A 27,969-nucleotide genomic window follows, 5' to 3' on the forward strand; every position below is an offset into this window, starting at 1 on the left:
TTCTACAAATTATATTCTTAAAATAGGATTTTAAACCTATCCTTAACCACACTGCTAATCTTATGCCTAACCCTTACCTTAAATTCATGATTCTTTGTTTGTTTTCATACATTTTTACGGTAGGCTTTACCCAATTTTGACTGGTTGTGGAGGTGACAACCTATGAAACCATGCAGTCTCCCTCCCTGGGCAATACTATCGCGAGGGTTGATTGGCTGCAGTATTTGGAGCAAAGCTGCTGGACTTCTAAAAGTGACTGTGTGCTGAAAGAAACAGGTGGAGATACCAAAGAGGGAGCTTTAGAAATTTATTGGTGTGCTGTTATATAGCTAAGCGGGATATTAAAAACGTGGTGAGTAGATATCTAGCTACCAAATGTTAGCACTCAAACTGGTGTACGGTTTGTTTGGCTAACTATCAACCTCTTCTTGCACCAGTGCCAAATGCATTGCATGTCAATGGGGAGAAACCAGAGGAAACGTTCGATTGTTGCAAGCAAAGATGATCGCAAACTTCTCTGCTTTGGTAACTAGCTAACTTCGCTAGCTAGTTACTTCTAACTGCTGTAATTAAAGTGGGAGCTAGCTAAGGTTAGCGCTCTATTAATTAGTAACACTCTAGCTAACTAGCGAGTTGTCCAACGCACTTGATTCCCATTTAACACATTAGCCGGTAAGAATGACAACTGCAGAGGCTAACATTTGCTGATGGTTATATTTCGGCCGTGCAAACGAAGGATGAAATGTCAGTGTCTTTTGGGGGAAAGAAAGTGATGCTGATAGCTGTCAGTGCAATATGGATGCGTTTACACAGGCAGCACAATTCTGATATTCTGTTGACTAAGCAGATCTGATGTGAAAAAACCTAATGTGATTTGGTCAATTAGTGGAAAAACATATTTGAATTGGGCTGCTTGTGTACACCAGTGTGTGCTTGTGTGCCAATCAGTCGTGTTTAGTTTTTATCAGCCTCATCATAAACTCGGACCACAGGTTGTTTTAGTTTTTAAAACATTGGCTCGTCAGACCATTTGGGGTGGCAGGTAGCCTAGTAGTTAGAGCGTTGGACTTGTAACCGAAAAGTTGCAAGCTCGAATCCCTGAGCTGACAGGGTAAAAGTGTAGTTCTGCCGCTGAACAAGGCAGTTAAACCCACTGTTCCTAGGCCGTCATTGAAAATAACAATTTGTTCTTAACTGACTTGCCTAGTTAAAAAATGTCAAATAAAAAAGTAATACTGTTCCAGCTGGCTAACAGCAGCTGATAGCTGTTCCCAAAGGCGCTGTTCCCAAAGGCTGTGGTAAATGGCAACTGAATTGCGAGAAAATTCGCCTCCTGCGGTCCTGGTTGTCAGCTCAACTTGAATGTTATCATTAAAACATTGATTGCTCATTGGTCAACCATGTGCTATAGGGGGTGATACGTGCCAGAATTAGGCCTCCTAAAGCTACTGATACTTCTCACGAAGTCACACGGTAGCCGCTCAAGACTTCAGCTAATTTCCTCTTTTGGAGCCTCACGGGGAGCGAGCACCACGAACCGTGCTGCTTGCGAAACTACTTGAGTTTTCCTGCACTAATCCCATTGAATTCTAGAACCTTTGCCGCGGCCCATCTAACTGCCCTTAGGTACTATAAAGCATAGCACAGTAAATTTTCGACCAGCCTTTCCTTGGCGACACTTCCTCAATTCCTGACTTGGAAGACCACACATGTCTTCTAACCTTCTATGCAGGTGGTTTGTCTCATTGATTGAGACGGGTGGATGTCCACACCAAAGTGCTGCATGGCATGAGCGCCATCTAGAAATCAAGTGGTGCGTTTAACAACACTCGCCTGTCTTGACAAATGAGAAGATTTGAAGTAGACAAGATGGCGACGTACACATTGTTGGCTTACTTCATGGAACAAAACAATTATTTTATTTAATAACCACCTGACCCAACTATGTTGTCTTCCAAGTCGGGAATTCAGGAAGTATAGCTGAAAATTCTGTTCTATGCTTTACTCTGCCAACGGCTCTCAGCCATCAGTAGTAATGGCCTGACTAGCAAATGTTTTTAAAGCTAGTTATTTCAGTCGGTCCATGCTTGCTGACTTGACTTTTTGACCTAATGCAAATAGCTAGAGGTCCCTCATTCCTGTTAGGATAATTAGTTAGTTGAATAGAAACTGTTTCCATGTGTACCATTGCTATTTTCCTATGCCATGTACATTTACATTTACATTTAAGTCATTTAGCAGACGCTCTTATCCAGAGCGACTTACAATGTTGTAAATGTTGTAAATGCAATTTACAACATTTAATTTATTATTCTTATAGCAGTGTAATGTTGTTTTATTGCCAATTCCTGATATTCTACTGTAATTACTAATCATTCATCTATATACTGTCTCGTCTTTTCTGACACCACCTTCAGTTTACTGTTACATTCATTATCAAAATTAAACAGCAACATTCTAGGCGCATGTTAATAATTGATTATTCCTTACAAGGATTCAACCTTTAGCAAAGACCACAGTCAGATTATTATTGACTGTGCTATGGTCATGCTGCGCAGCAGAGGGGAAATTAAGCACTTAGTCCTATCTGTATTGTTTTGTTGTCAATTTTTGTTATTGACAAAGCTTTGTTCTGTTCAATATTCTCTACCTGACACAGTACTTTAAATACCCTGATTCATGTTCAGTTCAAAAGAATACAAGATGAAAGATTGCTGACACACTAACCTCTTGAAGCTAGGGGGCACTATTTTTGTTTGGAAAAATAACGTTCCCAAAGTAAACTGCCTATTTCTCAGTACCAGATGCTAGAATATGCATATAATTGACAGATTAGGATAGAAAACACTCTAAAGTTTCCAAAACTGTCAAAATATTGTCTGTGAGTATAACAGAATGGATGTTGCAGGCGAAACCCTGAGAAAAATCAAACCAGGAAGTGGCTTCTATTTTGAAAACTCCATGTTCCATAGCCTCCCATTGCTCCATTTAAAGGGATGTCAACCAGATTAATTTTCCTATCGCTTCCTCAAGGTGTCAATTCTTCAGACAGAGTTTCAGGCTTTTATTTTGAAAAATGATCCAGAACGATAACATCATGTCAAGTGGTCACGTGAGTTTGGCTCGCGCAACAGAGTTTGGATAGGTATTGCTTTTCCCTCTCCTACTGTGAAAGACATTTGCGGTTGATATATTATATATTTTAAAAACAACCTGAGGATTGATTATAAAAAAAAGTTTGACATGTTTCTGTGGACATTACGGATATTATTTGGAATTTGTCTGCGTTGTTGTGATTTCTGAACATAATGCGCCAAACAAACGGAGGTATTTTGGATTTAAAAATAATCTTTATGGAACAAAAGGAACAATTGTTGTGTAACTGGGAGTCTCGTGAGTGAAAACATCTGAAGATCAAAGGTAAACAATTTATTTGATTGCTTTTTTTGATTTTCGTGACCAAGCTACCTGATGCTAAGTGTACTTAATGTTTTGTCATAAGATCGATAAACATACACAAACGCTTGGATTGCGTTCGCTGTAAAGCATAATTTCAAAATCTGAGACTACAGGTGGATTAACAAAAGGCTAAGCTGTGTTTTGCAATATTGCACTTGTGATTTTGTGAATGAATATTTTTAGTAATATTTATTTGACTGAGGCACTATGCTATTCAGCGGTTGCTGATGACAATTATCCCACTTAAAACCTCTTGAAACTCCCCATCCCGGATCCGGGATCGTGAATAAAGCCTCAGGCTCATTAGCATAACGCAACGTTAACGATTTCTGAAAATCGCAAATAAAATGAAAATAATGGGCCTACTCTCAAGCTTAGCCTTTTCTTAACAACACTGCTATCTCAGATTTTCAAAATATGCTTTTGAACCATAGCAATTCACTAATTTGTGTAAGAGTATGCTAAGCTAGCTTAGCATTTTGAGTAGCATTTAGCACGCGACATTTTCACAAAAACCAGATAACCAAATAAATAAAATCATTTACCTTTGAAGAGCTTCGGATGTTTTCAATGAGGAGACTCTCAGTTGCATAGCAAATGTGCAGTTTTTCCTGAAAGCGTCTTTGTGTAGGAGAAATCGCTCCGTTTTGTACATCACATTTGGCTACCGAAACGAACCGAAAATTCAGTCACCAACAACGTCAAACTTTTCCCGAATTAACTCCATAATATCGACCGAAACATGGCAAACGTTGTTTGGAATCAATCCTCAAGGTGTTTTTTCACATATCTCTTCATTGATATATCGTTCGTGGAAGCCTGCTTTCTTCTCTGAATTCCATGGAAAAATACTTGCAGCTGAGTTTTGCGCACCAATTTCGGCGCAGGACACCGGGCGGACACCTGGTAAATGTGGTCTCTTATGGTCAATCTTCCAATGATATGCCTACAAATACGTCACAATGCTGCAGACACCTTGGGGAAACGACAGAAAGGGCAGACTCACTCCTCTCGCATTCACAGCCATATAAGGAGACAATGGAAAACGGAGCCTCAAAAATCCTGCTCATTTCCTGGATGCCGTTTCATCTTGGTTTTGCCTGTAGCTCACGTTCTAGGGCACGCACAGAGAATATCTTTGCAGTTCTGGACACGTCAGAGTGTTTTCTTTCCAAAGCTACCAATTATATGCATAGTCGAGCATCTTTTTGTGACAAAATATCTTGTTTTAAAACGGGAACGTTTTTCATCCAAAATGAAATAGCGCCCCCAGAGTTTCAAGAGGTTAAGGGATGGGTAGTGTCAAGAAGTAAAAGCAATGAGGGTTCTGAACTTTAAAGAGATACTTTTTTTGACAATGAGGCCCTTTACCTACTTTGCCATAGTCCGATGTACTTGTAGATACCCTTTTTTATATCTGTATCCAGTATGAAGTAGTTTCGCGAGTCAATGTTAACTTCCATCTAACTAGCGTTACCCAATGACTTCGTCAGTGCGCTATCTGCTAGCATGCTAACTGTGGGGAAGTAAAGGGCATCATTGCCAAAATCCTGAAGTATCCCTTTAAAGCCAATTATCTCCATCTTTTTGCAGATAGAACCTCTATAATTCCTAGCTCTCTATATCTGCAGTCAGAGGGCTAGTTGTTGAGGGTAGAAATTGCTGAGCATGGGACGTTAGGCCTGTCACTCCCCTTTCCTGTTGGTTGTGGAGAGGATGCCCTGCAAATGGAATTAGATATTGAGCATAATTTTGGAAAGCCTCTGAGGAATACTAAGACAGGTCTGTCACATGAACCTGCTTGTTTGTCAAACAGTTAGGCTACACCTCTTCTCCTGTCTCTACGATCACGTTCATAAGTTAACTTCTGTAGCCTATAGGCATTCGTTTTCAGAACCATTTGCGTGGCTCAGATGTTTATGATGCTATTAATGGTTATTATTCCTTTGTTCTGTGGGAACTTGAAACAAACTCTAGGAAATAAGAGTGTTCCTCCTTGAAGATGAGTACTAGAGTATTTTCAACAGCACACCCTGCCTGGCACTTCCATGAGGGTCAAAGTCAAGTCACACAATGGCCCTCTGAGACTTTGCATATGTCACGGTAGGGCTGGCATGCCTGGCTGGAAGCGTAGCCAACTTGTCCGTATGCCAAAACCTGAAGATCACAGGCTTAAGTGGAACTGCAATATAGCCCATTGCGTTTCATTGGACTGACCAGATCTGTGAACGAATGGCATGCCTTTCATGCTCACCTCTTTTTAGAATTCTCTACCTAAAGGTTATGGGTCAACCTGCATGTAGGACAGCCGGTCAGGGTCTGGCCAAACTGTAAACAATACCTCTAGCTTGCTACACTGTATAATCTTCTGTTCTGTGGCAAAAAACTATTGGGCAACATAATTACTGATATTTAGCCTATTGGTTAAACAACAGATAATGACGAATAAGTTGATTCTCCCCACACAGTAGGTAATAATGAGTGAGGTTCTGTTGGTAATTTACCACTCTAGACAGTGGTGCATTACCATTGTCCTATCAGGGCCTGGCCCCTTAGCCCCAGACCCAGCTTCCCAAAGTTCACTTCTGCAGAAGGTAATGTGACACGTGTGCTTTGTTCGCTGCAATCAGATGCTGTCACTATGGCCTGGCTGCTAATGGGATTGCTGCTCAGAGGGGTGGTGTGGTGGAGACGGAGGGGTTTTTCTCGTTAAACTAGAATAGTGTGGCCATGCCCCCTTAGCCATCCCCTCAATGGTATTTTTATCATCAGTGCTTCACACCTTTCTAGCCCAGCTAGAAGTAAAGGGACGGGGTGTGTTGTGATTCGTTTTTATGGTGTTAACTTGTGTATGTCTCTCTTCTCAGGTGTTGCTGTTAGCAGCAGGAGATTAGGGGATGGTGCTGAGGCTTCAATCCGTTCTGGTCCTCTCCCTGTCAGGAGTGTTGGCTTTCCTAGGCCTGTGGTGGTACACCTCTCGGAAGAAAGAACAACACACTGACAAGGATAAGACAACCACAGACCAGGTGCACCTGTCCTCCTCCACCAGAGACAGAGGTATTGGTGTTGTGGAGAACGGCCACTCCACTGGGATAGATCGGGACAGGCACGCAGTGAGGAAGAGGTCGTTAGTGGAACAGGAGCGTGTTGATTGTACAAACACACAAGCGGTAGCAGAGCTGGTTAACATCCCACTCTGCCAATCACAACCGGAGGAAAGGTTTGTGGCTGCAGAGTGTCTGAGTAGAGGCCTCGATACTACTAATGTGAAGCCCGTTACGGAGAGAACTGAGTCTTCAGCTCAAGTACTCCCAGAGACTGCACCTAAGAGCCAAGCCCAGGGGGGACCTGAGAAGGATATCGCATTACAAAATAAACACCAGCCATCCTCTGATGAACAAGTTTCTTCTATCTTTGACCGAGGCTATAATCCTAACCCTGGTGAGAGTGCAGGCCTAAAGCCACATGCACCGCCACTCTCTGAGACGCTGGAGGACACTAGAAACAGAACTTTCAACAAAGAGGCTGCAGAGGAGGTTCGACTAGACCCAGGGGAGGTTAGACTGGACCCAGAGGGAGAGGTTGGAGAAGACAAGATTATATTTTGTTTTGCAGAGATGAAGCCTCAAACCGATCTGGCTGAGAACTGCCTCCTCTCCAAAGACAACCTATCTATCCTGCCTGCTGTGGAAGAACCAACCTGTGAGTCAAGTCTACAGGATGACACCTGTCTGGCTTCCCCCATCAACCTCCTTACCAGTCAGGTGTCCCCCTCAAGGCAGCCATTGGGCATTCTGATATCACTTCAGAAGAAAAACCAGTCTGAGGAGTGTGAACTTAGCTGGAGTAACACAGAGGAAATTAACCAGCTGGCGTCAAGTCTGATTACTGACGTGGTCTCAGTAGCAGTGAGTCAAGTCCTGAAAGAAAGGACCCTACTAGAACATAATGTTGGGCCTCTATGTAACAGGGACCCCTTCACATCCCAAGATATCATCTCAATGGTTAACCGTGAGACTGGGAGAGAGATGCCTGGTCTATTGCAGGAGGATCAGTGTTCAACAACTGGCAGGGAGAACATATGTTCATCTCCTATAGTATATGAGGATGTGAAACATGACTGTAGCAGTAGGACTGAGCAGGCAGAGCTAGCAGAAGAAGATTCTGCAGTAGGTGATTCTGGCTCCAGCTCAGGTCATTCCGAGGAGAGCTCTAGTGGCGAGGACTCTAGACCCAGTGTAAGCCTGCAACCACCCAGGGGACCCGCTGAAGGACTGGGGGCCACCAGCATGGCCCTCCCTAACGGTCACAGGACAGAGGTGGCTGTTCCAGGTGAGTCGCCTCAGCAGATTTTCAATTTCTCACAATCTTTCATGGTCTTTCTGTTCACGCTGACCTGTCCCCTTTATTTCTTAGTGTTGCTGTCACACACCAGTGGCTGGTGTCCTGTTTTAGCTCTGCCTTATGAGTTCAGGACTGATTTTACTGCAGTGAAGAAATATCTTTATTTTACAATACTCTAGCCTGCAGCTGCTAGAGTACCCATATAGAATATGAACCTGGTTTAGTCTCAGTACTAGCTAGACACCATACCGTAGACTGTTTTTACAGTTGCTGATGAGGGAACATTCCCCTGCATGCTAATTTAACTTTTTGTATTGCCTTCTTGGCGCAGTATTTTCAGGTAAGAGAACTCTCGCCATGCCAGAATGTTTTCTCTTTCTCCCCTGTTGCTGTTGTATGTGGGTGTTTTGTGTGCTGCTGTGTTTGCGAGGTTACATTGTGTACACAACACAAGTGACTGTTTTTAGTGACTGATCCTTACTGCCCCAGGCTCTGGTGTGACCAGCATGGACTCTGTAGACCGTTACGTTGAACACGAAGCCAGGGACAACCAGCATATCAACAGTCCAAGTCCGCGAAGTCAACTGCTGAACACCGATCAGCAAATTGAAAAATACATCCGGAGTTACAACAGCAACCAGCCACCGACTGTTTGGGACATAGAGGTGCCAAAGGTGAGTCTACCTCCCCTGTCTAACCCTCTCATCACTTCACCACATTACTGATAATATATTTTCTCTGGCTACTGATTGCAATGTTAGGTTCTCTAATGTCGGTAATTTATGGGCTTGTAAGTAGGGACTTCAAATGTTGGACGCTATAGTCTTGAGCACCTAGTTAAATTGTGCTTAGGAACATTAAAAAAAATTCTCTACATAGTTTAACTAGTGAGAAATATATACAAAAGCATGTGGACACCATTTCAAGTTTGTGGATTTGGCTATTTCAGCCACTTGTTTCTGATGGGTGTATAAAATCGGGCACACAGCCATGCAATCTCCATTGACAAACATTGGCAGTAGAATGGCCTTACTGAAGAACTCAGTGACTTTCAACATGGCACTGTCATAGGATGCCACATTTCCAACATGTCAGTTTTTATAAAAGCTCTGCCCTGCTAGAACTGCCAAGGTCAACTTTAAGTGCTCTTATTGTGAAGTGGAAATGTGGTAGGCTACACAAGCTCACAGAACCGGACTGCCGAGTGCTGAAGCGTGTAGCGTGTAAAAACGTCAGCACTAACTGTTCGTCGGGAGCTTCATGAAATGGGTTTCCATTGCCGAGCATCCTCATGCACACAAGCCTAAGATCACCATGTGCAATGTCAAGAGTCGGCTGGAGTGGTGTTAAGCTCGCCGCCATTGGACTCTGGAGCAGTGGAAACATGTTCTCTGGAGTGATGAATCGCTCTTCACTGTCTGGCAGTCCGACGGCCAAATCTAGGTTTGGCGGATGCCAGGAGAACACTACCTGTCCAAATGCATAGTGCCAACTGTCAAATTTGGTGGAGGAGGAATAATGGTCTGGGGCTATTTTTAATGGTTCGGGCTAGGCAACTTATTTCCAGTGAAGGGTAATCTTCTTGCTACAACATATTCTAGACAATTCTGTGCTTCCAACTTTGTGGAAGGCCATTTCGTGTTTCAGCATCACAATGCCCCCATGTACAAAGCGAGGTCCATACAGAGATTGTTTGTTGATCAGTGTGGAAGAACTTGACTGGCCTGCACAGAGCCCTGACCTCAACTCCATTGAACACATTAGGGATGAATTGCCTAATCGCCCAACATCAGTGCCCGACCTCACTAATGAACGTGGCTGACTGGAAGCAAGTCCCCGACGCAATGTTCCAGCATCTACTGGAAAGCCTTCCCAGAAAAGTGGAAGCTGTGATCGAAGCAAAGGGGGGGACCAGCTCCATATTAATGCTTATGATTTTGGAACGATATGTATGACAAGCAGGTGTCCACATACTTTTGGTCATGTGAAGTGTGTTTATAAAAAAAGATGTACTACAAAAATGTTACTAAACCTAATTTATTTATTTTTCTATATCTAATACATTTATATTACGCTACTTTCCATGATGTGGACAGTATATGTTACTACATTACACAAGCTGCTGTTTTTGACCACATCAAATTGGGGGGGAATTGCACCCTTTTTACCTCTGATTGGGGATGTTGGTATAAAAGTTTAGTCAACATGATCACACGATCAATTGCTTAAAACAGATCATTATTATTATACCTCCCTGACCAAGGCCCTTCTTCCCTGATTGATTTGGCTGGGTGGCCAGCTCAAGGAAGAGTCTTGGTGGTTCCTAACTTCTTCCATTTAAGAATGCTGGATGCCACTGTGTTCTTGGGAACCTTCAATGCGGCAGAAATGTTTTGGTACCCTTCCCCAGACCTGTGCCTCGACGCTCTACGGAGTGTTCCTACGACCTCATGGCTGGGTTTTTGCTCTGACATACACTGTCAACTGTGGGACCTTTTTATATAGACAGGTGTGTGTCTTTCCAAATCATGTCCAATCAATTGAATGTACCACAGGTGGATTCCAATCAAGTTGTAGAAACATCTCAAGGATGATCAATGGAAACAACAGGATGCACATGAACTCCATTTTGGTTCTTATAGCAAAGGGTCTGAATACCGAATGTTTATTTTAAATTTGTAAACATTTCTTAATCTGTTTTTCGCTTTGTCATTATGAGGTATTGTTTGTAGATGTAGGATTTTCTTGGTATTTAATCAAGGCTGTAACAATGTGGAAAGTCAAGGGGCCTGAATATTTTCCAAATGCACTATATAGGTTATTCCAAGTTTCCCAGTGGCTTTTGTATAATGTACAGTGCCTTGCGAAAGTATTCGGCCCCCTTGAACTTTGCGACCTTTTCCCACATTCCAGGCTTCAAACAAAGATATAAAACTGTATTTTTTTTGTGAAGAATCAACAACAAGTGGGACACAATCATGAAGTGGAACGACATTTATTGGATATTTCAAACTTTTTTAACAAATCAAAAACTGAAAAATTGGGCATGCAAAATTATTCAGCCCCCTTAAGTTAATACTTTGTAGCGCCACCTTTTGCTGCGATTACAGCTGTAAGTCGCTTGGGGTATGTCTATCAGTTTTGCACATCGAGAGACTGAAATTTTTTCCCATTCCTCCTTGCAAAACTGCTCGAGCTCAGTGAGGTTGGATGGAGAGCATTTGTGAACAGCAGTTTTCAGTTCTTTCAACATATTCTCAATTGGATTCAGGTCTGGACTTTGACTTGGCCATTCTAACACCTGGATATGTTTATTTTTGAACCATTCCATTGTAGATTTTGCTTTATGTTTTGGATCATTGTCTTGTTGGAAGACAAATCTCCGTCCCAGTCTCAGGTCTTTTGCAGACTCCATCAGGTTTTCTTCCAGAATGGTCCTGTATTTGGCTCCATCTTCCCATCAATTTTAACCATCTTCCCTGTCCCTGCTGAAGAAAAGCAGGCCCAAACCATGATGCTGCCACCACCATGTTTGACAGTGGGGATGGTGTGTTTAGGGTGATGAGCTGTGTTGCTTTTACGCCAAACATAACGTTTTGCATTGTTGCCAAAAAAGTTCAATTTTGGTTTCATCTGACCAGAGCACCTTCTTCCACATGTTTGGTGTGTCTCCCAGGTGGCTTGTGGCAAACTTTAAACGACACTTTTATGGATATCTTTAAGAAATGGCTTTCTTCTTGCCACTCTTCCATAAAGGCCAGATTTGTGCAATATACGACTGATTGTTGTCCTATGGACAGAGTCTCCCACCTCAGCTGTAGATCTCTGCAGTTCATCCAGAGTGATCATGGGCCTCTTGGCTGCATCTCTGATCAGTCTTCTCCTTGTATGAGCTGAAAGTTTAGAGGGACGGCCAGGTCTTGGTAGATTTGCAGTGGTCTGATACTCCTTCCATTTCAATATTATCGCTTGCACAGTGCTCCTTGGGATGTTTAAAGCTTGGGAAATCTTTTTGTATCCAAATCCGGCTTTAAACTTCTTCACAACAGTATCTCGGACCTGCCTGGTGTGTTCCTTGTTCTTCATGATGCTCTCTGCGCTTTTAACGGACCTCTGAGACTATCACAGTGCAGGTGCATTTATACGGAGACATGATTACACACAGGTGGATTGTATTTATCATCATTAGTCATTTAGGTCAACATTGGATCATTCAGAGATCCTCACTGAACTTCTGGAGAGAGTTTGCTGCACTGAAAGTAAAGGGGCTGAATAATTTTGCACGCCCAATTTTTCAGTTTTTGATTTGTTAAAGTTTGAAATATCCAATAAATGTCGTTCCACTTCATGATTGTGTCCCACTTGTTGTTGATTCTTCACAAAAAAATACAGTTTTATATCTTTATGCTTGAAGCCTGAAATGTGGCAAAAGGTCGCAAAGTTCAAGGGGGCTGAATACTTTCGCAAGGCACTGTACTTGGTATTCATATCCCAAAATATATAAATGAGCTCCCCAATGAATTTGAATAGAAAACGAGTAAAATAGACAAGATCCTGCCATAGACAGGTATTTACCTCTCCAACTCCTTATCATATCTCCGTTTACTACCTACGTATGGTGCTACGTACTCTTGATTTTTATTTATTTATTTTAAATCATGTGAGTAAATTATTTTGTGCCCATCTATATAATGAATATGAACTGGGTGGGTAGAAATTTTTAAAGCACTAAACCTCTCTCTAAAAGCTTCACAAATATTTTAATTTAACAAAATGTGACTCACCACCTAGATTTGATCTTATATAGCAACATTTGAATGTCTGTTTTTATTTTTACTTAAGATAAAAGTAGACTTGGAGCTAGAAAATGATATCATACACTGCATTTGTGGAAACGATGGGAAAGAAATTCTGCTTTGAAAGTTGATTAACTTTTAAACTCTCTTTTGAGAGCTCTTTTCAATGTTTTGGTACAACTTTTGGAGAGTCCTTCTGTTTACACCATTCAGTATTGGTCATACCCTCTTAAGCCCTAGTCCCATTTCTTTAAGGGTTGATCCAACCATTCTGTACTTTCTTGCCAGCTTCTTCCAGACATCAGAGGGAACAGCTCATTGAACATTACTCTCCCTATGGCTCTCTGTGGTTTTGCATTCAGAGCGCACACTGAATCCTCTGGCCAATAAGTACAGTTCCGAAAGCTCTGACTACAGTCAAGCATTGGCAAGCTAATTCCAGACACATAATAAGAAAACATCCCACTCTGACCATTTTACTCGCCCTAGCAGAGCTGGTTAGGCTTTTTTCATGTTATCTAGCGTGTTGGTGACTAACTGTGCTGCAAGCAACAATTGAATTACGCATTGTTGCCAACGTTTACTGACATATTCAACGGGTGTTAAACATTCAAAAATGCATCAGTTATTCTGCGCTCTTGCACGCAAAGATGAGTCTTTTGTTAAGAAATGTAGATGGCTAGGTAAACGATGAATCACAACGCACGATGTAACTTTAGTTAGTTAGCTAACAGTACACTTTAACGTGACATAAATGCTTTGTCATTAGTGGAGTCTTTTAAGACATATCGCTAACTAAATAATGGACCATAATCACAACTCATGATGTTACTACCCTGCATGAATCAGCAGGTAGCTAACCAACGAGGTTATATTGCTATAGCTAGTGTCTGAGAAATTAAGAATAAGATCATATACATAACATTAGCTAGAGACCCAGCCAACTAACGTTAGCTAGCTAACAGTACACTTGAAATGAAACCACTTTCTGTCAAAATTAGAAACGTGTAAAATCTGAATCTTACCAGTATACATCATGGTTTGACGCGTCTCTGGTCTGATGCCATGCATCGTTGCCTTAGTCAAACTAAGAGCTGCTTTCATTTTCATCCTCCCAAAAACGATAGAACAAATTATGGTTGAATGTACTGGTTGGTAAAAGACCTGTATCTATGGAAAATGTTTGTTTTTAAATTGTAATGGTAGTTGTCTTTTTCATGGAGTTATCGTAAGGTCTGCTCAATCCAATATATTACAACTAATTGATTACAGCATTTCCCCAAAATGGAGGAGGCGGGTGGCAGCGAGAGGAGGTATGGATTCACAAAACCTTAAATGTCTTAACAAAACAATGGCAGTGAACTGTAGCCTTAAGAAGAAAGTTAGGCAATGTTGCTATTTCTTAGGTTTCTCCTCAAGCAAGAAGTTAAGAAATTATATTATTGGAAATGGTTATTGGAAATGTTGTTAATTCCAAGATGACTAAATCCTTGTCTTAAACTCAGGGCAGTGAGAGAATAAGCTCATGAAAGCAATTGAACATGTTTAATTCACTCAAACTTTATCTGTAAGTTTCAGTATTGTTTCTTTTCAACCCAAACCCAACAGTATTCTCAGTACAAAATATGCTAACATGATTGCTTAGATGGCCAACAAAACTGGTTGCCTAGCAACAAACATATTAAGCAAATTCATAAGAAAATCATTAAATATTAAGATATTGTTGAGGAATTGCACTTACAAACTATCTTATGAACCTATTTTTTTTTCTTAAGCTTTATGTTTTTGAGTAAAAGTGTTTTGTGAATCTGGATCCTGGTGTGTGTGGATCAAAACTGCATTCAAACTCACACGTGCGTACATGCACTCAAATGTATATAGTTGGCTTTTTTTTATCTTTTTGGTTTTGGATTTTTATGTTTTTCTCTTTTGTAAATGTTGTTTATGTGCATGTGAGGCAGAAGTCTGAACTGTGGTTGGGCAGTTGATTGTCTGGGAGCTTGGGCTGGTGGCTGGTAGGTCGCTGGTTTGGGTTGCCCTTTTTGACTTGGTGGGAGATCTGTCGACGTGCCCTTGGGTGGGACACTTGACCCGTATGGCTCCTGTGGGTCACTTTGGATGGGAGTTAGATCACTGAATGTAATGTAAATATTGAGTGGCTTCACTCTTCACTTTAGATTTTTAATAGTCTAATAATAAAATAAAAAATGTATGCTGGCGACCCACTTCAGAGGTTGAAAGACTGGGGCCTTAGTTAGACTTGCGTCTTTCATACCATCCACTGCTTCCGAGTATATTACTCGCTAAAGTTTAGTCCCTGAACAATAAAGTAGACGAGGTCAGGGTCTCCTTCCAGAGAGACATTAAGTACTGTAACATACTGTTTTATGGAATCATGGCACTCTCCAGATCTATTGCCCTGTCCATTCAGCCAGCAGCGTTATCCGTCCATCTCATGGACAGAAAGGACTCTGGGCTGAGTAAGAGAGGCGGAGGAGTTTCATTACTAACATTCATGGTGTGGTTGTGGTAACGTACAGGAACTCAAGTTCTTTTGTTCTCCCAATCTGGAATACCTCACCATCAAATGCCGACAGCATTGCCTCCCGAGATGATCCTTTTCTTCGGTCATATTCCCCGCCCACCCCAAGCTGACACGACTGCTCTCAAGGAACTGCGCAAACTGGAATCTGCATATCACAAGGCCACATTTACTGTAGCTGGGGAATTTATTAAAGGAAGTCTGAGGAAAACACTGCCGAAATTCTGTCCGCACATCTCCTGTGCTATACGTGCAACATGGACCCTGGCTCATTGCTACTTTCCCTTCCTGGACAGAAACAAGGCCCTCCCTTCAGCAAATCATGCCTCCATTCTGCTCCTCCACATCTATAGGCATAAAGTTAAACCGGAAGCTGCCGTGGTAAGGACTGTTCAACATTGGCCTGACCAATCAGAATCTCTGATTTTTGATCATGTGGCCTGGGAAATGTTCCAGGACGCCTCAGAATAGTATCGACCAAAAACTGTGGATAGATGGCAACATTTGTGCAAAACTGAAAGCACAAACCATTTAACTACGTCAAGGTGACTGGGAACATGAACATTTACAAACCGATCAGCTAGGTCCTCCTTAAGACAATCAGAGACAAAACGACAGTACAGGGAGAAAGTGGAGTCACATTTCAATTGCTCAGACACGAGTCATACTGTATATGGCAGGGACTCCAGATAATCACGTCTTATAAAGGGAAAACCAGCCGCGTTGCATACACAGACGCCTCGCTCCCAGACCAGCTAAACCCCTTCTTTACCTGATTAAACCTATGGCAAGACCTGAAAATGGTTGTCTAGCAATGATCAACGACCAATTTTTTTTAATTTTTTTTAACAGCGCTTGAAGAATTTGAAAAGAATAATGGGCAAATGTTGCACATTGTAGGTGTGGAAAGCTCTTAGACTTACTCAGACTCACAGCTGTAATCGCTGCCAAAGATGCTTCTACAAAGTATTAAACTGTCGGAGTAAAACAAGGTTGTCCACTATCGGCATATCTATTTATTATTACAATCGAAATGTTAGCTGTTTAAAATTAGATTCAACAATAATATTAGAAATTCATGGCTTAAAAACAAAGGTGTCATTGTACGCAGATGATTCATGTTTTCTTTTAAAACCACAATTGGAATCCCTCCACAGCCTCTCCAATCAAATGTATTTATATAGCCCTTTGTAAATCAGCTGATATCTCAAAGTGCTGTACAGAAACTCAGCCTAAAACCCCAAACCGCATGCAATGCAGGTGAAGAAGCACGGTGGCTAGGAAAAACTCCCTAGAAATGCCAAATCCTAGAGAGGAATCGGGCTATGAGGGGTGGCCAGTCCTCTTCTGGCTGTGTTGGGTGGAGATTATAACAGAACATGGCTGAGATGTTCAATTGTTCATAAATGACCCGCATGGTCAAATAATAATAATCACAGTAGTTGTCAAGGGTGCAGCAAGTCAGCACCTCAGGAGTAAATGTCAGTTGGCTTTTCATAGCCGATCATTAAGAGCATCTCTACCACTCCTGCTGTCTCTAGAGTTGAAAACATCAGGTCTGGGACAGAGCACGTCTGGTGAACAGGTCAGGATTCCATAGCCGCAGGCAGAACAGTTGAAACTGGAGCAGCAGCACGACCAGGTGGACTGGGGACAACAAGGAGTCATCATGCCAGGTAGTCCTGAGGCATGGTCCTAGGGCTCAGGTCCTCTGAGAAAGAGAGAATCAGAGAGAGCATACTTAAATTCACACAGGACACCAGGTAAGACAGGAGAAATACTCCAGATAAAACAGACTGACTGAAAAAGAGGAAACAAATAATATTGCATCAGGGGTGTGGATACTTATGTAAATTAGGTCTTTTGTATTTAATTTTCCATAAATTAGCAGAAATGCTGATCATTTACATTACATTTAAGTCATTTGGCAGACGCTCTTATCCAGAGCGACTTACAAAATCTTTTCACTTTGATATTATGGGGTATTGTGTGTTTGTGTGTGTAGATGGGTGAGAATATTTTTGGTTTGGGCTGTAACACAACAAAATGTGGAATAAGTCAAGGGGAATGAATACTTTCTGAAAGCACTGTACATAGTCATTGAATATTAGTCACTTTAATAATGTGTACGTACTTCTATTTTTTTTACCCACTTTATACTTGTACCGTATTCTAGTCAAGGCTCGTCCTATATAACGACTGCTGTACACCTTTTCTATTCACATACTATTTTTACACACCATTAAAACAATATATTTATGACATTGCTCGTTATATTTTAGAATTTTTCTGGATTGTGTATTTATTTTGCTAGGTATTACTGCACTGTTGGAGCTAAAAACACAAGCATTTCGCTGCACCTGCAATAACATCTGCAAACCTGTGTACACGACCAATAAACTTTGATTTGATCAAAAATGCAACACTTCCAAATGTAGCTGGCTGTCTTCTAAAAGTTGTCCTTTACCAGTGATATACAAATTATTCCTAGATTCCATGTTTTTTAAAATGTTATTAACAGGATGTGCAACCTGTATCTTTTTAAATATATTTTTGTCACTCTATTGATTTCAATGTAATATTGATAGAAGTCATTTACAAAAGTGTTGCGTTTTGGGGACCCCCGTATCAAAATCCAACATTCTGGATTTTTATCATTGTCATCTAACCAGTGAAGTAAAAGATATCTCCCGTTTCCATGTTTTTTTTCTTGTTGGGGACCGGTGTTTGTTTCAGCAGGGTGTACACTGATCACTAATCAATCTGAATGTCTTTTTGACATTTGTCAAAACAAGTGGTTGGTGCTTGTGCTTTAGAAAATAAATAAAATGGACTGATTTACTATTGTTGCATGTGTAGATGTTACATTTTAGGTTTCCAATATCACAAACTGTTTCTGCGCATTGTTTATTGATTTGGACACCTTAAAGCTGTGTTTTGACATGAGTTATTTATCCAAATGTATGGTCCACAGGAAGTTTTAGGAATAAACTATGTAAATGTAACTTTCATTATTAATTTCCAACGGTATTTTTTATATATATTGAAATACCAGAAGTCACCGACTCAGTTTTGCCCTGCCTACTTGTAGTGTGAGTCATTTAGCTATAGCCCAGATTTGGTAGAGTAGTGTGCTGCAGTAAATATTCTCTGAGACCAGGCACTTCGGTGACACTGAGCTGGGTACAGCTGTCTGATTCGTAGTGCTATGGGGAACGGTGGTTGGGGCTGTGGTCTGGTAGTGTGTAATGGGAATCCTGCTGCCTCCTGATGCCATACTGTCCTCATGTTCTCACTCAAGGACATGCTGCCTGACTCTGATCTGTGGCATATATATATATATATATATAATGCGCACACACAGACCGCTCCTTCCAATTACTCTGAGAGGTGCTCGGTGGAATTGGTTACATCTGAGCACGTTATCAGAGCAAGCCATGCGACGGGTGACATGGACAACCTATATGCCACTCAGAGAAAAACACACACATACACCTTCTAGTATGGTATAGGAACTTATGCATGATTATCTCTCTTTGAATTCTGTTTCACTGTCTGACAGCATCTTGTTGGGAGATTGATTGGGAAGCAGGGGCGATATGTGAGCTACCTGAAGGAGACATCCGGAGCAAACATCTTCATCGCCACCCTGCCTTACACCCAGGAGTTGCAGATCTGCCATATAGAGGGTGAGGTGCATAAGACGCTGGCTCTCCACAACAGGACCTCACTTGTAGTCAGGCACCTAGGCTTTGGTAGCTGCATTGCCCCTTGTGGCTTGCTCAGCTTGTCCCTCTGTTTCCTCCAGGGTCAAAGGAGCAGGTGGATTGTGCTCTGGAGCTGATCAGTAAGAAGTTCAAAGATCTGGATGTGACCAGCTGTTATGTCCATCCTCCAGTGGCCAGACTGCCCTCTCTCCCCATCACATCCTGGGTAAGTATCTTTTGGTTGGCTGAAGTAGTGTGGAACGGTGGGTAGTGCGTTGACTAAAAGCCTCTCTCTCTCTCTCAGCTGCTGCTTCCCCATAGGGTGACAGTTGAGGTAACTGTGATCCAAGTAGCCTCTGGGAACTATGTGTTCCTCCAGCAGCACACACACCCAACCTTCTATGCTCTCCGCAGCCTGGACCAACAGATGAGCTTGTGTTATTCTCACCCAGGGTGCCCTCCCCTGCCGGCCCCAGTGGAAGGTAGGCATGCACAGCCAGGGTGCCGGCCCCAGTGGAAGGTAGGCATGCACAGCCAGGGTGCCGGCCCCCAGTGGAAGGTAGGCATGCACAGCCAGGGTGCCGGCCCCAGTGGAAGGTAGGCATGCACAGCCAGGATGCTGGCCCCCAGTGGAAGGTAGGCATGCACAGCCAGGGTGCCGGCCCCAGTGGAAGGTAGGCATGCACAGCCAGGGTGCCGGCCCCAGTGGAAGGTAGGCATGCACAGCCAGGGTGCCTGCCCCAGTGGAAGGTAGGCATGCAGAGCCAGGGTGCCTGCCCCAGTGGAAGGTAGGCATGCACAGCCAGGGTGCCCTCCCCTGCCGGCCCCAGTGGAAGGTTGGCATGCACAACCATGGCCTTGGGACTCCTTACCCTCGGATGATAGTATCTTTCTGTGGTGTCATTTCCTATCTCAAATGTTTTTCTCTCACACACACACACAGTGGGAGTGATCTGTGCTGCCCAGATGCCTGAGGGAGCCTGGTGGAGAGCGCAGGTGATGGGTTACTATGAAGAAACCAAGGAGGTGGAGCTCTGCTATGTGGACTATGGAGGCTATGTCCTGGTGAAGATCGACACCCTCCGCCAGATCAGGTGACACACTAACTGTGGGGAGTCTAAATGTAACTGGAATAGAAGTTGATGTTGGAATTTACCAGTGTTTCCATTACCTGGTAAAACCTTTTGGATGATTTTATTTAATTTTATGCATACAATCTGACCAAATTAAAAACATGTCCAGCAGAAAATATTCTATTGAAAAAATCAACGTCCTCTATAAATCACATTGGCTGTTCATGGAGGTTGGTTCAGGTTCTTTCAATCGCATCATCGCTCTCTACTCTGACGGTCGGTTTTGAGAGCACACTCTCGCAAGCAAACTTTCAATGTACCAACTGGTGCTGGCCAGCAAAGTGTCCCTCACCTGTAAGTCTGTGACTGACACAGAATTGTCTACCAAAGAGGAGTATTTAGGTCAGCATTTCCCAACTCCAGTCCTCCAGCACCCCCAACAGTGCACACAGCTCTGGACAAGTGCACAACTTGTCAACCAATCATCCAGCCCTCAATTAGTTGAATCAGTTGAGTTTGTCTGGTACTACAAAATACAATTGTGCTGTTGGGGGTACTCGAGGACTGGGGTTGGAAAATGCTGATTTAGAGGAAGGAAAATTACTTTCATTGCCTCATCGTGTAGTTTGCTTAAATTATTAGCAGTTTAAGCAATCTAGCTGACTAGCTACTGTACCAAGGATGGAGGCACAGATAAGTGGGTAAATAGATTGACACTGAAACAGAATATTTACAAGCCAGATGGACAAAGACATGCATTTTGCAAGGAGCCAACGTTCATTCCTCCTTGCATAATTATTGTAGTCATTTCCATATGGTGTCAATGAATCGGCAGTGGGTAGTCCTAAAGAAAGCATTACCTTACACGTCAACTAGGCAAGTCCGTTAAGAACAAATTCTTATTTACAATGGCAGCCTACACCGGCCAAACCCGGACGACGCTGGGTCAATTGTGCTCTGCCCTATGGAACTCCCAACCACGACCGGTTGTGATGGCCTGGATTCGAACCAGGGTGTCTGTAGGGACGCCTCTGCCATTGAGATGCAGTGCCTTAGACCGCTGCACCACTTGGGAGCCCCAAGATTTTTAATATGATATATTTGTTATGTCCGGTAAAGCTCACATTTTGATCTGCACATTTTTTCCTATGGAAACGTGGGATTGACTTTGCTGTTGTTCTTCCCACAGATCAGACTTTGTTGCCTTGCCTTTCCAAGGATCTGAGGCGATCCTGGAACATATTGCACCCCTTCCAGGTATGTTTCAGCTGTATTAATGAAACAGAATTTCAAAATGTTGTCAACAGTTTAAACTCTGTATTTAAACTTCCATTAAAGTTCATGCTCTCATATCACTGTGACATCTCTTCCCTATCTACTAGGAGAAGAAGGGTTCTCTGTTGCAGCCAAATCTGCACTGGAGGAAATGACACAAGGATTGCCACTACTTGCACAGGTAGAGAAAAGTACATGGATATGTCTCCTCCTGCTGGTGTACAGTCAGCACAATGACAATAAGGAAAGGTGGTCTCTGTTCTTACCCTGTATCTGCACACTCCCCAGGTCACAAGCTGTCACACCAGTGGCATTCCCTTGGTACAGATATGGAAAACTGAAGGAGAAGAGGTATGCAATACTTTTATATTTTTGAAAGCGTCCACTGTTTATGTTAAACCTCTTCATTTATAAAAGTATTCTAATGGGTTCATGTTGCTAATGTTTCTCTCTTGGTCTTCCAGTTGGTGTCTGTGAACCGTGCTCTGGTGGATAATGGACTGTGTAGCTGGGTAGACTGCCTCTGACTGTGAAGACAAATCCTGGCCCTGTTTGGATAGTTTTCAAATATATCCTCCCTTTTTACGCACAGATCTATAAGGGATTGGATATGTATGAGTAAGGTTACCAGCCCTATTACCCTCACCAATCTACCAAATTTAGATCTGTGATTACTTCAAGGAAAGTAGGAAGGAAAATTGGATCTCTGAAGTATTCAAACATGGCCCCTGTCTTGCCTTTCATCGTTCCATCCCCTCAGTCCCATCCTCTGGACTGTTGCCCTGTTGGGGCACAACAATGTCTTCCTTCTCAACTCGACTGTTCATGCTTGTTGTTTCTTTATCACCATGTACACTTTCTGATGTATTTATTTGGTGAAGTTTTATTTACAGCCCCCCACCCTTATATAAATGTTTGTTAATTATGCTTACATGATTTTTGACCAATATTATTCACAATTCATCTAATTACTGTTTTGTTTTCAATGGATACAATCCTATTAAGAAACTAAAGATGAACTGTCCTTTCTGAGGTGTACACTTTGACCATAGCCACAGACTTATGTTGTGAGATGTACAGTATAATGAAGCTACAGTCTGTATTGACTTCAATCACATCTCATTAAATGAATGCATTTTGTGAGTTTGTTAGATGATACACAAATTCAGGAACTTTTTGTATATTGAGCTTGATGTCCAAACTAAATATGCACAGTGTACTAAACATTAGGAACACTTTCCTAATATTGAGTTGCACCCCTTTTTGCCCTCGGAACATCATCAATTTGTTGGGGCATGGACTAACATTCCACAGGGATGCTGACCCATGTTGACTACTCACAGTTGTGTGACGGTAGCTCTGTGTCTTTTGGCTGGTAGGCCATTCTTGATACACATGGGGAAACTGATTATGCTGCCATACCCTGTTCAACGGCACTTAAACATTTTGTCTTGCCCCTCTGAATTGCACACATACACAACCTATGTCTCAAGGCTTAAACATCCTTCTTTAACTGGTCTCCTCCCCTTCATCTACACTGATTGGATTTAACAGCTGACAATAAGGCGTCGTAGTTTTCACCTGGGTTTACCTGGTCAGTCTGTCATTGAAAGAGCAGGTTTTCCTAATGCGTTGTACATTCAGTGTATTGTGGCTCTGTAGCCAAGGACATTTTGACTTGGTCAACCAGTGCCTGTGAGGAACTTGTCTGGACTGTTAAACTCACTGAGGGTTATTGTGCTTCAGCTTTGATCCCCGGAGTGTTTGTTTCTACGTTTGAGTTATTTGTATGTCTCTGATGTTCGTTATGAGTAGTTTTTGAAGTGGATGTTCTGGGGAATGATGGACTGAGTAAACAAGAACCTAGCGAATTCAGTAGATGGCGCCAAAGGCTTAGTTTTTGCTATTCATATTAGTCAAGCACTAGACCGGGAATGTTACGAATACAGAGAGCATCTGTTGTCTTGATAAGCACAGACAAATGTTTCAGTCAGCTGAGTACCGTGTAAAGAATGAGTGTATATGAATTTTAGTTTGACTACTAAATGTTATATAAACTCTCCGCGGTTACATTTGTAATCAAACATTGTTTACTTGTGAGGCAACTTGGTAGTCCCATCGTTCAAGGTAGCTGAAGACTTCGTTATTATTTTGCAGCTAACTACTCATCGCACTCACCTGAAATATGGCATGAATCACTTGCAAGACCAAGTTAGAGCCATTCTGGATTAATACTGTATACAGGAAACCATGCCCGTGTCTGAAGGAAACCTAAATTAATTTGTAATCCTCTTTTGTCTAGATTCATCCCAAGTTTGAATTTAACACAGTAAAAAAATTGTACATATGTGTGAAGATGTGTTCTCTGGTTCTTTGGCTTTACAAACGAAGGATGTATCTTAATTCTGCAACTCAGTTTTCTCTTTCATCAGCTTCTATCCAGGTTTCTTTTTGGGGGGGGGGGGGCGGGTCATTACTTTTTGTTTCAATTTAGGGTCGTTTCACCACATTTGTTACGTTATTTGAGTTGGAACTGAATGAAAATATTAAGTACATAAGGGTTATTATTTTGTCATGAACGGACAGATTTGTGGATTGGATTTTCTCTTCTTTTTTTTGTTATATTCACTATAATTGTCAGTGGTGTACGTTGAAGACTGAGTGACCGTTGTTTTCCAGCGTGCCGTCTGGGCATTTCAGAAGTCCGTTGTTCTGCTGATAGGATAATAGGGAGGGAGTTGGGGAGGATTTCAGAAATCACCTGTGGTGCACATTAATTTTCCAGCAAAGGCCCCATGATAATGCAGCAGCATGCACTCCTTGGTGTCTTTGATGACACTAATTAAAGGCATGAGGCATGTTAAAAAAAAAAATAAAAAAAAAAAAGCTAATCGGGGGGCAGGACTATGAGGAGCCTCATCCAAGACCCCTATTGATTAATGAAGTCACACTGTCATTCCCCATTATCTTCGCTGCTTATAATAGCACACTCACTCACCCACCAACAGTGGAGAGAGATTGAAGGATTAGCAAAGGTCTCCTCACGTTGCGCTCTATAAATGCTCTCTTTAGTCATGATGCTCAACTCAAGTCAGTGCTATACTTCATGATGTTTTGATTGTGCTGCTGAGTGCAAGGATTCATTTGTATTTTATGTGACATGTCAGTTATCTTTTTATAATATGTAATAGTATTTCTTAAAAGAGTCATGTTAATTTGTGATAGTTGAAACAGAATACAAAGCTTGCCTTTTCATGGAAGAAACTAGTGATCTATTTAGGGTTATGAATGACTTCCAACTTTATTGTTGAATAGTATTTTTCTTCTATATCTATATTTTATTTCTATATTAACCAAATTGCTATATTGTTGTAGGCCTACATTACGTTATCCTGCAAATGATTGTACTGGATATTTCTGTGAAGTTGTGTGGGTGGCTAACCAGCACAGGTGCAATTGATTAGTCAATTATGGGACCTAATGTAGGACACAGGTGTGCTGGGAATTAATAGGAGGGTGGTAAAGGTAAAAATCCAATCACAGGTATTGCTTTTTAACAGTTTAAAATCCTCTGGTAAAAATAACTTTTATATCCCCCTGTATTTGGCTTGACACATTTCCTCTTTTAAAAATACAGTAATAATATAGCAAGACAGCGCAATCACTACCAAATAGGAAGATTATATCTGCTATTTAGGCTTCTCTATCATTTACGTAAAATGGCCTTTCAGGTTAAAGGTTGTTGAATCACTCCTTTTTTATTTTAATAAATAATAACATTAAGAATTGACATGCATGGCATCAAAACCATGGTTGTATCTGGGGAATACTGCAGACCAGGGCAATGTTTTGAAGCAAATGTCATCATTACAATATAGGTTGAATATGTCAAGTCATGATTGGAGATTAGACAGCAGCAGAGCCCCCTAACACAGAACAGCAGAGCCTCCTAACACAGAACAGCAGAGACCTCTAACACAGAACAGTAGAGACCCTGACACAGAACAGCAGAGACCTCTAACACAGAACAGCAGAGCCTCCTAACACAGAACAGCAGAGCCTCCTAACACAGAACAGCAGAGCCTCCTAACACAGAACAGCAGAGACCCCGACACAGAACAGCAGAGCCTCTTAACAGAACAGCAGAGACCCTGACACAGAACAGCAGAGCCTTCTAACACAGAACAGCAAAGCCTCCTAACACAGAACAGCAGAGACCCTGACACAGAACAGCAGATACCCCTAACACAGAACAGCAGAGCCTCCTAACACAGAACAGCAGATCCCCCTTACACAGAACAGCAGACCCCCCTTACACAGAACAGCAGATCCCCCTTACACAGAACAGCAGATCCCCCTAACACAGAACAGCAGAGCCCCCTAACACAGAACAGCAGAGCCCCCTAACACAGAACAGCAGAGACCCTAACACAGAACAGCAAAGCCTCTGACTGTCACTGAGATCTATGCATTGATCTCTGCTGGAGCTCGCAGTATGAGGACAAGGGACTGTGTGACAGCTGCAGCAGACAAGGATGTCCCCAGCTGTCCTCTCACTCAACTTCCCCTCTGCTCTCTTCTCACACTAATTTCTCCTTCTCTCCCTTTAAATCTCCAATAGCTCCATGCGAACAGCATCCACAGGCCTGGTTATCTCTCTGCCGTCCTGCATGCTGAGTGCCATCACTACTGAGGAGCTGTGTGAGAACAAAGTCTTCATGTTGAATGCTTGTCAATGCTATGTTCAATATATCAATGCTCTCAGGACAATGTTTCCTTGTCTCTAGGCTCAGCTTTCTGGGTAGAGGGGTTCACTTTATTGAGCTAGTGTTACATTTCTTAGCTTCTTGTTTTAACCTTAGTAGATGGATACAGTCCCCACATTTTTCCTCAATGAAGAATGCATCTAACTTCTGGGAGTTTTTTAAAAGTGTATTTCATGGTGCAAAACAGGAACATATATGTTGCACATTTCAATAGGGGATCGAGTCATAGATGTTTTGATGTGCGAAAGTATCAAATTGAAATGTTCAAAGCATGTAACAGATGTAGGATAGAAAAATGTAACCGTCCTTTAAATACTTTATGCGTTCATTAATCAAACACAGATGCTATTGTGACTGCAGGAGCACTCACAGAAGTGTCCATGCCGTAGAGCAATATAATGCAGTTTCCTCACTGTTGTTAAGGGTGTTCCCATGGATTTGTACGTATTGTCTCTAACCTTGATCACTAAAAGACCAATATTTTCCCTTTACTTCTCAGCACTGAACAAACCTTTGACTGTGTGTATTGTTAATTACTAGGTAGGGATTGATTACATTAATATGTAGAGAGGAAGGATTTATCACATATCATCATGACTGGTCAAAGGCATCTCAGCTGTTAGGCTGGCAAGCAGCATTGCCCATGTTGTTTGAAGGCTGAATTGCATCTCAGACATGCTCACTTAACACTAGTGGCTGCTCAGATTAAAGGGAATGCTCCACCACTCCATAAACCTTGGCTTGGAGTGTTTGCATTTCATTGAATACAACAGCTGTCACAATTACTGGGATATATCCACATTGTGATGTTTACTTGCCGTGTGTAAAGTACTTTGATGTATTTGGCTGTTCAGAGCTCAGCTTAACCGTGTGCGTGCCTGCTAGAGAAACACAGCGAAGAGAATATGATAAACAGTATAAATTGACTCATTTACCAGAGCAAGCATCAACATTTAGTTGTTGTAATATTGATCAATTCAAGTGGCTTTTTCCTTTTTGAGTGGTGGTTCATACAAAAATAATCAATTGCAGTGCCTTCAGAAAGTATTCACAACCCTTGACATTTTCCACATTTTGTTGTTACAAAGTGGAATTAAAATGGATTTAATTGCCATTTTTTGTCAACAATCTACATCTGTAACATTTGTACAAAAAAAATAAACAAATATATATTGATTAGATAAGTATTCAACCCCCTGAGTCAATACATGTTAGAATCACCTTTGGCGATTACATCTGTGAGTCTTTCTGGGTAAGTCTTTAAGAGCTTTCCACACCTGGATTGTGCAACATTTGGTTGTTGATCATTGCTAGACAACTGCAACATCACTGTCTTCTTGGTTAAGCAACTCCAGTATATATTTGGCCTTGTGTTTTAGATAATTGTCTTGCTGAAAGGTGAATTTATCTCAGTATCTTAGCCCCATTCCATTTTTTTACCCTGAAAAACTCCCCAGTCCTTAACGGTTATAAGCATACCGATAACATGATGCAGCCTCCACTATACTGGAAAACATGGAGAGTGGTAGTCAGTAATGTATTGGATTTGCCCTAAACATAATACTTTGCATTCAGGACAAGAAGGGAATTGTTTTGCCACATTTTTTGCAGTATTACTTTAGTGTGTTGTTGGAAACAGGATGCAAGTTTTTATTCTGTACAGGCTTCCTTATCACTGTCAATTAGGTTAGTATTGTGGAGTAACTACAACATTGTTGAGCCATCTTCAGTTTTCTATCACAGCCATGTTATGTGGTATTGTGTGTAGACCAGTGACAAAAAAATCTCAATTTAATCCATTTCAAATTCAGGCAGTAACACAACAAAATGTGGAAAAAGTCAAGGGGTGTGAATACTTTGTGAAAATAAATTCTATCTACCAATGTTGAACCTCCTCTACGTTTGGGTTCTGTCTAGGAATATGAGCAGCTTCAACATGGGTAGAATAGCTTCATATAAAATCATGTTAATTGTAAAAAAAAAAAAAAAAGTTGACCTGTGTGTCTT

General features: G+C 41.8%; 1 protein-coding gene across 2 annotated transcripts; it reads left to right on the top strand.

Annotated features, from left to right (window-relative positions):
- Positions 1-191: 191 nt before the first annotated feature.
- LOC135550501 (A-kinase anchor protein 1, mitochondrial-like) lies at positions 192-23,545 on the top strand. Of its 2 annotated transcripts, none has more exons than XM_064981382.1 (11): positions 192-276; positions 6,327-7,791; positions 8,293-8,477; positions 18,704-18,830; positions 18,950-19,074; positions 19,153-19,330; positions 19,792-19,942; positions 21,111-21,178; positions 21,304-21,377; positions 21,485-21,547; positions 21,661-23,545. In XM_064981382.1, exons 2-11 carry the CDS (start codon positions 6,357-6,359, stop codon positions 21,721-21,723), a joined length of 2,469 nt encoding a protein of 822 aa, XP_064837454.1. In that variant the 5' UTR covers positions 192-276; positions 6,327-6,356; the 3' UTR covers positions 21,724-23,545. The 2 variants fall into 2 exon arrangements, with proteins under 2 accessions (XP_064837454.1, XP_064837453.1); XM_064981381.1 differs by having other exon boundaries at positions 202-352.
- The last annotated feature ends 4,424 nt before the right edge of the window (positions 23,546-27,969 follow it).

This window comes from Oncorhynchus masou, chromosome 12 (assembly GCF_036934945.1).
Source record: "Oncorhynchus masou masou isolate Uvic2021 chromosome 12, UVic_Omas_1.1, whole genome shotgun sequence".
NCBI classification, from domain to species: domain Eukaryota; kingdom Metazoa; phylum Chordata; class Actinopteri; order Salmoniformes; family Salmonidae; genus Oncorhynchus; species Oncorhynchus masou.